The sequence below is a fragment of the Babylonia areolata genome, chromosome 4 (genome assembly GCF_041734735.1).
Source record: "Babylonia areolata isolate BAREFJ2019XMU chromosome 4, ASM4173473v1, whole genome shotgun sequence".
In the NCBI taxonomy this organism is placed as follows: domain Eukaryota; kingdom Metazoa; phylum Mollusca; class Gastropoda; order Neogastropoda; family Buccinidae; genus Babylonia; species Babylonia areolata.
Window position 1 is genome coordinate 8,319,835 of NC_134879.1, and position 10,288 is coordinate 8,330,122.

The following is a 10,288-nucleotide window of genomic DNA, read 5'->3' on the forward strand; positions in this document are numbered from 1 at the left end:
TGCATTGATTTTCGCGCTCTTAACATGGTAACGCTCTTCGATGCTGAGCCCATTCCAGATATTAATAATAATAATAATAATGGATACTTATATAGCACACTATCCAGAAATCTGCTCTAGGTGCTTTACAAAAACGCTTTTGATAACATAAAACATTATATCTATGTTACATACACACACCAAAATGTGACCACACACACACACACACGTTCGCACGTACGCGCACACACACACGCACGCACGCACACACACACACACACTGCATTACATTTTAACATACATGTGTATCTAACAGCTACCCTAACAAATACGCACACATAGGCAGGCACAAACTTACATAAACACACGCACACACAATACACATTCATATACATGCATGTAGTTGTGGACCTGCCACAATTGAACTTATTGCTGAGGGAAAAGGTGAGTTTTGAGACGAGATTTAAAAGATGCGAGGGAATCAGAGTGACGGAGGTTATCAGGGAGCTTGTTCCACGTCTTTGGCGATTGAAAAGAAAACGATCTGTGTCCATAGGTATTGACGAATTGTTCGTTCGCCTGGCTTCAGCAGTATACTTCACAAAGATAGACTTTGCCAAAGGTTATTGGCAAATCAGAGTGAAGGCAGAGGATAAGCCCAAGACAGCATTTCAGACTCCTTTGGGGTTATTCCAATGGACCAGGATGCCATTTGGTTTGGTTTCAGCCCCAGCGACATTTGCCAGAATGATGCAAATGTTGAACTTGGGAAGATTCAGTGCCATGAATTTTTTTGATGATGTCCTGGTGGATAGCGTCAACTGGTCCAGTCACCTTGATCATGTCAGAGGTGTTTTACAGACTCTGGAGAGGTTTGGTCTCACCGTCCAACCTTCAAAGGTATGTGCCAGATTTCAAGAACTAGAGTTCTTGGGTCACACTGTCGGAAAGGGTTGCTTGAGGCCAGGGGAAAGTGCAGAAGATTTTGCAGGTTTCTACACCAACTACAAAGAAACAGGTTCGATCGTTGCTTGGTTTATTGGGATATTATCGAAGATATGTTCCCAACTTCGCCGAGTTGACTGTGCCCATTTCAAATCTGCTGAAAGGGAAACGTGGAAAACAACTCATTTGGACTTCACAGTGTGCGCAGGCTTTGAGTCAGATCCAGTCACTGCTGTCTTCTGCACCGGTTCTCAGCCTACCTGACTTGTCGAGAACTTTTGTGGTTCAAACAGATGCCAGTTCTGTTGGCATTGGTGGTGTCCGGTTACAGGAGTATGATGGTACTCTGCACCATTTCTTTCGTTAGCAGGAAACTATTGGATTGGGAAACCCGCGCCGATACAGTACCATTGAGCGAGAGTGTCTTGCAGTTGTGTGGACGTTGTCAAAGCTGTCTCGCTATCTCCTTGGTCGGCCATTCCATTTACAGGTCAATCATGCTCCACTTCACTACTTGATGTCAGGGTTCCATACAAATAGCCGTGTCATGCGCTGGGCATTGTCCTTGCAAGAATTTCGTTTTGATATTCAAAGAGTGCAGGGAGAAAGTAATGTGTGGGCAGATCTGCTTTCTCGTTCAGTGGCAGACCAGTCGATCCCCTGAAATAGTGTTGCTACCCTAGTTGTTCAGAATGGCTATGTGCGTAACACACTTTAGAGGGTTTATGGATATATACGAAACAGGTGCGTGACTGTCGCAGTCTGCCTCTTCGGTCGCAGTATACTGTTGAGCCAATGGAGCAGAGACAAAGTGTTCAGTGTGAAGGGTGAAAGCTGACCGACTTGTCCACTGGTTGCTGTCTCCATCGATGTTTGAGTGTGGGTGAGTTGTTGTCAACAAGCGTCGTCTGCTTCCACTTGCAAGATTATTTGATTTATTTTGCTGTGAGTTTGGCATTTTCTGTTTAAAACTCCTTGTATATTTCCTGAAAAAAAAAAGAATACTTCGTTTCTTTTTTTTTTTTCACCCTGGGAAGAGGGGAATATGACAGAGTGAGTTTCGAATGCCGGTGGCCAGAGGAAGAACGAGAATTTTTTGTGTGTGTACATTTAGAATACCTGTATGAATGTGAAAATGTTTTTAACATGGTAAGTGTGGGTGAATCGTGAGCTGTGCATGTTCATGTGTGTGTGTATGTATATGTATGTGCTGTAACGTCAGTCTGAATGCATCAGAGCTTGAGTGATGTGTGTCTGTGTGCCTTGACTGTTCCGAACATCTGGTGGGAAAAAAATTAAGTTTTTATTTCATTGTTTATTCAATGATTGGTTGCTGGATTATTTTTATTTGGAATTCAACTTATGATTGAATAGTTTGAGAATTTAGTAGTTTTTGCTGTTGGTTTTGAAATGTTTGCTTTTTGATAAATTAATACTTTTTTGTGTAATTTATAAGATGTAGTGACTCATAAATGAATATTGTATTGCTAATTGGAAAATAGTATGAATGCATGTGAAAGAATAGCAAATATAAGAAAATAAAATAAGGGGACAGTAAATGAAGGGGGAACATTGAGGATTAGCTGGATGCTCATTCAGTGTGTCGGAAGGAATAATCAGTTTAAATGGAGTGTGCCAAGAGCTGAAACATGGAAAAAGTGTTGCCAGGGCTCCATGTTGACCGGCCACAGAGTGGAGGGACCTTGTGGAACTGGAATGTTCACTGAGGAGGAGGAGCCCGAGTTTCCCTCGAGTGAGTGGGGTGGACATCGACACTACTGTGAGTAAACTAACTGGCCGGCCTAGGACTGAGGCGATCCTGGGATAGGATCAAGTTGTGCACAGAGAGAACTGACTTGTGACAGTCAAGACATTTGTTCCTGTCTTTAAAAAAAAACAACATAATTAACTTGTTTCCAGGTGGAAGTGTGCATGAGTGAATAAAAAACATTTTCTTTTTTTTTTGTCTTAATAATTATATTTGGCTCAGGGGAAAATTCCTTGTGTCTGTTTTTCTGTTTCTGTTTACTGAGAGAGTGAGAGACTGAAGACTGAACTTGCTAAATATTTCTTCCCTTGTCTGTCTCCTCACCCATTTAGTAACATAGACATTTTGCCAATTAAGATACATAGACTGATATAGTGATAATTTCCCTTCATATGCGGATCATTTTTTACTCCAAATAATATATCCATATTTGATAGTTTTAACTTGACATTAACTGAGTAATGAAATGTCTCTTCAATAAAACTCCTAAGGTTATATAACAAATGGGCATTCACATAAAAAGTGTTCGGAGTAATCTACTTTGTCACAACAGTAAGCACACTTGTTGTTTTCTTTAATTTTCATTTTATTTAGAATCATATTTGTTGGCTAGATATTATTTTTATTATGAAGAATTTCCCAATGTAAAACTCTTAATCTGGTTTCCTTTGTGACTTTCTTTGCTCTTCCCCAAGCTGGTCTATCTATTTCAAAATTAAATTTTCTATGCCAAACTTTTTGTCACTTCTAAGTTCTAATGTTCTATAGCCAGTTCATTGATAAAGAATGAAAATAGTTGGGGACAACCTTGTTTGACTATGTGGGCATTGAAACAAATCAGTGTACATACCTCTAATGTGCACACATGTGATGTATGCAAGCACCAAGTTGCATACACTCCTAGGAGCCGCATACAGTCTGCCATATACAGGGATCGCGCTAGACTTTTTCAAAACGCGTGCAGCTTACGCAAAGTCGGCAAAAAAACGCGTAAGTTAGAGTCAGAATTGCGTCAGACCTATGACACTAAATCAAAGGTTTACTCACCTATTTTCGCCGCTCACGTCGGCGCTGAAATTCACCGCAAGCCCTGACAATCATATTGAGTCGATTCCATGACTGAGATAGTGGAAAACAAAAAAATGCTAGGGCCTAGGCTAGCCGAGTAACGTTCAGCAGTTAAACAAGGCTTAACTTTCCCACTACAGGGTCACGCCCTGTAATGACGCCACTCTGTTCCAAAACTCGTCAGCTAAGCAGTGTTGTGTGCGCGCGTACTCTGTTAATTGGCTGTAGCTGTTAAGAGTCACGTAGGCATCTCGCAGTGCTCCGCATGCACAGACACTTTGTCTTGTACCGTCTGATTCAGTATCGCAAACCTAGCTGCCAAGTCAGTCCTAAAATTGCATTGATACGGCTTGGAGTAAAAGTTGTTTTGCGTGAGCGCTGTGAAAATGCGTCAGCGAAAATCAAAATGCTATATATATATATATGTATGTAAGCAATTTGTCCACAGTATGTTTGACAGCAAGTTTTTATTGACTGAATCAAAAGCTCTGTGGAAATCTTACAGCCTGCTATAAAATTTCTGAGAAGACATTTTGTATCATGACATACAATGTAAAGATATGATCCAAGGTACTGTATCCTAAAATCCTACCTGTTCTTCAATGATCTTTTCTTCTCTTTCTGCCAACTGTGTTCAGTATGATGTTGTGTCCTTGTGAAAGGCACTTTACTTGTATTTTCCTCACTCCATGCAGGTGTGAATGGGTACATAACTTCAGCAGGGAGAGGCAAAATTGGTGGAGAGGATTGGATCCCACATACATGTGCCAAGCCATAGACACAGTGGATATGAAATCACTGATCTGATGGCCTTAAAAGGTGGCGGAATTGCACTCATTTTGTTAACCTCAGTATCCTGAGTCAATTTCACACTGTTTTGCTGACCACTTTTTCAACTTTCTGACATGAAATAGAAGGCATCATGCTGACCCATTTTCAGGGCAGACTAACAACTGTTGTTCGGGGATGATTTTTTTCCCTGTTCAGACAAGTAAGCAAACAATTTAATATCCTCTGTGCCCCAGCTACCCATCCACACACACACACACACACACACACACAGAGTAAACTAGAAGCATAATACAACTTAAAGACAAAAGGGGGTAAAAACATAAGAGAAAGACAGAAAGTAAATGGATTTATAACAAAAACATACTGGACCATTTCTTTGCCATCTTGAATGCATTGGCTGCCCTCACAAACAGTTCAGCTGCATCCTCCTGTTTGCTGGACCCCCCTCTGCAATCAACCAAGGTAATGTTTCCTTTGATTATTGGTATACTTGAGAATGTTAGTCTACAATTTAGAATAAATAAATGATAAAATTCAAGGCCAACTTGGAGTTACTTTGTCAATGGTTTGATGTGTGCACTTTCAGTTCCAATGAGGAGTGATCCAGTGTTCAGTAATGACCAGGGTTCAATGCCCCATTCTGTTATGGTGTTGTGTCAAGGAAGGCACTTTCACTTTATTCTGATTTCTCCACTCCACCCAGATGTGAATAGACTGGTTTGGCTTTGGTCAGAGAAGGTTATGTTGAAAGGAGATCATCAGATGATTGGCCCATGCCCTTCCTATGCCCAAACCCAGACAAGGAGACATTGAAAGTATGAATTCACTGCCACTGATAACATAAAAGGCTACAGTAGTACTGACCTTTAACCTTTAACCTAATTTATTACACTTCCATGCAAATCCTGTTCATGTTATCTGTCACATGTTATTGTATACACACACACGATCGGGGTTGTTGTTTTTTATTTTTTATGTTTTTTTTTTTTTTATCTTGTCTCTTACTGAACAGTAAAACTCAAAAACGAATGCATAATTCCCAAATCTGATGTTCTCTTCACGTGAACTAAAACTAGCAGGGAGGTTTCTTCTGGATCCACCCACTCTATACCTAAATTATTAAGTCCGCAACACGGCATCAGCCCATGAACCGTCGACAGGTGCTGTACGTAAAAGATATGTCTTTTAATTAGTATTGTGAATAATTATGGGCTCTCACACGCTGGTATTGGGAAAAATCACACCGATGTTAAAATAACATGACTAATATTGTACAGTTCATATGAAGTGGTTGGCCGCATAGTATAATTAATAATGTAAACAAACATCGTCTCTCACCCAAACACGGACCCGAAGAAACCTTTAGACGTTTTCATTTTCTTTTCAGCCTCTTGTAAAAGCTGCATTCCCTTCTGTTCGCTATCTGCCATAATTCCTGTTCGTTGAAGACCGGTAGAATGAAACAGTCAAAGGATCTAAGCTGGAGAAATAACAAGATGTCTGTCTCAGATGCGTCGCATTACCCATTCACAGCTGACACGGGGTCATCCTTCAACTTCCGCCCCCGTCTCGCCACCTCACGCATTAAGGGAGGAAACTGAAAAAAATTACCGATAAAAATCGATTTTCCGCTTTACATGTTACCTCCCCTAGACTGATCACACAGTCTTCAACGAGATGAAAGGAATAAAAGGCACAATGTAATATATATATATATGTGTGTGTGTGTGTGTGTGTGTGTGTGTGTGTGTGTGTGTGTGTGTGTGTGTTAAATGCTAGACTGACTGATTATATCAATGTAAACAATATAGCCTACTTTCAGGAGCCCAAGCAGGATTTAGACAGTCCCATTCTACATTAGATCAAATGTTTGTTTGAAATCACTAATTGATATTTTCTCCATGAAAAAGAAGAAACTTTACTGTGCTTTTGTTGATTTCCAGCATCTGGAAAAAATCTACTATCTGTCCTATCCCCAAGAAAAAGAACCCAGCCGCACTAAATGATTACCGTCCTGTTGCCCTGACTTCAGTAGTGATGAAATGCTTTGAAAAAATTATTCTCCGACATCTTCTTTCTTTCACTGAACAGCAGCTTGACTCTCTTCAGTTTGCTTATAAAGCACACAGAAGTACTGACGATGCTATCCTAACTCTCCTTCATAATGCTTTCCTTCATTTGAATAACACGGGATCTTTCGTTCGTATCCTTTTTGTTGACTTCTCTTCTGCTTTTAACACAATACAACCTCATCTCCTTGCCCTCAAACTGCTAGGCATGGATGTTGATCCGAAGCTTACTCTTTGGATAGTAAGTTTTCTTCTCAATAGAACTCAGTCCGTCCGCTTTCATTCTGCCCACTCTTCTCTAAAATCTACTTCTACTGGTGCACCCCAAGGTACAGTGCTGTCCCCTGTTCTTTTTACACTGTACACAAATGACTGCAGAGGCACGGAGGAAACTCCTGTCATAAAATATTCTGATGATTCAGCAATTGAAGATCTGTCCAACTCTGATGCTATTTATTTCAGTGAAATTAAAAAGTTCTGTTCCTGGATCTCAACGTATTGAAAACAAAAGAAATGTTAATAGATTTTCGGAAAGACCCCTTGCCTGTAGCTGACCTTGTTATTGATGGTCAAACAGTGGAGAGGGTCAATGAATATAGATATTTAGGGACCATCTTAGACAATAAGCTGTCTTTTGACAGAAATGTTAATTCCATTCATAAGAAATGTCAATCTAGAATTTTTTGTTTACAGAAGCTTAGAAATGTTGGTATAAATTCAAATATTCTTCAAAGTTATTATCGATGTTGTATCGAGTCCGTGCTTACAGTTTCATTTATGTGCTGGTATGGAAGTTTGGGAGTGAGGAGTAAGCGTGTTTTGAACGATGTCATGAGTGTGTGCAGTAAAATTGTGGGAGTGAAACAAGCTAGTATGCAAGAGCTGTATGAAAGTCGAGTGGTTAAAAAAAGCAGGCAGATAGCAACTGACGACACCCATATTTTAGCAAAGTATTATGAGCTGTTGCCATCAGGACGACGCTACAGAACTTTTAAGTTGAAATCCAGAGCTCTGAAGACTTTTATTCCACGTTCAATCCACCTTTTAAATTCTTGAGAACTCTGTGTGTGTGTGTGTGTGTGTGTGTGTGTGTGTGTGTGTGTGTGTGTGTGTGTGTGTGTGTGTGTGTGTGTGTGTGCGTGCGCGCGCGCGCGCGCGCGCGCACTCTCATGTGAGACGTGTGAAAGTCCGTGCATGATAGGCTGTACCTTGTTCTAGTTGTGGTGTGTGTGTGTGTGTGTGTGTGTGTGTGTGTGTGTGTGTGTGTGTGTGTGTGTGTGTGTGTGTGTTTACTGAGCTTAAAACGTGACAATTGGTTATAATGAATGTGCAATATGTAGGAAGAATAATGTGCAATATGCAGGATGAATGTACAATGAAAATGTCTAATGCTAACGTCCATATTCTAAATATATTTCTGTTTAATAATTACGATGTAATAATTAATTGCAATGTTTTTAAAAGTGAATATGTGAAATGCTTTTATTTCAGAACATATGTTTATTACTCTTGTTTAATCAAGTTATCCGCGTGTGTGGGGTGGGTGAGGGGGGGGGGGGCGGTGCGGGTGTGTGCTGATTATCTGGTTGTGGTTTTCCACAATTCATCTTTATTCTAATCTTATCTGTCTATTATAATCAATGTGCAGTATAGTAGGCTATGTTTATAATTATATTCAAATAATGTTTCTTAATTCTTTCTGTTTTTACATTAAGAATACTAGTTATTACCTGCAGTGTGTGGATGTATGTATGAAACGATGTATCTGATATCTTTTACATTTGTATCTTCGTAATATTTGTAGGGGCTGTTGTTGCTTTTACAGTTATGGTCCCCATGTTGTTTACTTGTCTATGTTGTGATAATGCACCTGGCCAAATTTCTCCAGTTGGAGATAATAAAGTTATTCTTATCTTATGTTATGTTATGTTATCTTATCTTATCTTAAAAAAGCCTTTGATTCAGTTTGGAGAAGTGGGTTATGGCAAAAACTTGTTTATGAAGGCGTGAATGGTAAAATTTTGCGTGTCATAATGAACATGTATGATAGAATTAAGTCATGTGTGTTTTTAAATGGTGAAAAATCTTATTTCTTTAGCATTTGTAAGGGTGTACGACAAGGAGAAAATCTCTCGCCTTTGCTTTTTTCTCTGTATCTCAATGATTTAGAGTTGTATTTGACTGAGCATCAGAGTCCATCTGTTGATCTTTTATTGAATGTTAACACTTCAGAGTTAGATAATTACATGCGATTATTTGTACTGTTGTATGCAGATGACACAATTTTACTTTCAGAGACGAAAGAAGGATTACAACAGTCCCTCACTGTTTTTCACAAATATTGTTTAAAATGGAAACTAGTGGTCAATGTAAAGAAAACTAAAGTGATGATATTTAATTCTACAAACAAGCTAAAGCCTGTTGTTTTTTTTTAGTTTGGTGATGCATGTTTGGATGTTGTCGATTCTTTTAAATATCTTGGTATCGAATTTAGTAGAAACGGAACCTTTTACAAAGCTAAAAAAAAAAGGATTTATGAACAGGACCAAAAAGCTATGTTTTCGTTACTTCAGTCAGCCAGAAATCAAGATTCACCTTTACATATCATTCTGGACATGTACCAGTCTATGATTGTTCCTATTTTGTTGTATGGTGCAGAAATATGGGGTTGTGAAACTGTAGATATACTTGAAAAATTAGAATTGAAATTTTTGAAACGCTTGTTCAAACTGAACAGAAATACAATGACCCAAATTGTTTATGGAGAAACTGGTATTTATCCAATTAGTGTGTTAGTGAAAATGAGATTAGTTCGATTTTGGACCAGCTTAGTGATATCAAACACAGAAAAATATTCTGGGAAAATATATTGATATTACTTGACTTATATCGAAATGGTATTTATTCTTCAAAATGGATGAGTTGTATCAGACAAATTTTAATAGAAGCAGGGTATGACTGTGTTTGGGATGCTCAATTCTTCTTGGAGAGGGAATCTTTCTGCAAGAATGTCAACATTGTTTTGAGAGATAGTTTTCAAAATCTATGGAGACATGCTCTAGAGGCGAGTAGTAAATGTTTGTTTTATCGAAATTTCAAAAGTGGATTTGGTAGAGAAAAATATATAAGTCAAATGCCTGATAATTACGTTATCAGCTTCATCAGATTTCGAAGTAGTAATCATAAGCTGGAAATAGAAACAGGGAGACACAAAGGCATACCACGAGAGTTACAGCTTTGTAAGGTTTGTAACATGTCTGTGATTGGTGATGAGTTTCATTTTATAATGGAATGTCCCAATTACGATCAGCTACGAAATACTGAGATATGTTCATAAAAAATATTTGTCTCCAAAATCGGGTTTTAATTTTTGTAATATGCTCAAAGGAGGCAAAACAGTCATTTTAGCTGTAAGTAAGATGATTAGATTTGCAAATGTTGCCTGGCTATACTTTTGGAGTTAAAAGACATTTGTGGTTTCTCAACTTTTATGTGACATTGTTGTGTATTTGGAAATGTTTGTTCTGGGCACGAAAATATTATTTTGCAGTAATCCTCCATACTCCAAAAGGAGTGAAAGGATAATTAAAACTTGAAAACTTGAAACTTGCGTGTTAAAGGGGTAGGGGGAGAGAAGAAGGAAGGAAGGGGCAGGATAACAGGCAGA

The 10,288-nt window shown here is 38.8% G+C and overlaps 1 protein-coding gene across 1 annotated transcript in view; it reads right to left on the reverse strand.

Annotated features, from left to right (window-relative positions):
• The window catches only part of LOC143280822 (alpha-soluble NSF attachment protein-like), a 34,673-nt gene extending 28,581 nt beyond the window's left edge, over positions 1 to 6,092 (reverse strand). The window contains exons 1-2 of the mRNA XM_076585522.1: positions 5,891 to 6,092; positions 4,917 to 4,999 (exon numbers count right to left, since the gene is read on the reverse strand). Coding sequence (XP_076441637.1) covers positions 4,917 to 4,999; positions 5,891 to 5,982 — 175 coding nt within the window. The 5' untranslated portion in view covers positions 5,983 to 6,092. The remainder of the gene's footprint in view (positions 1 to 4,916; positions 5,000 to 5,890) is intronic.
• Between the last annotated feature and the right edge of the window lie 4,196 nt (positions 6,093 to 10,288).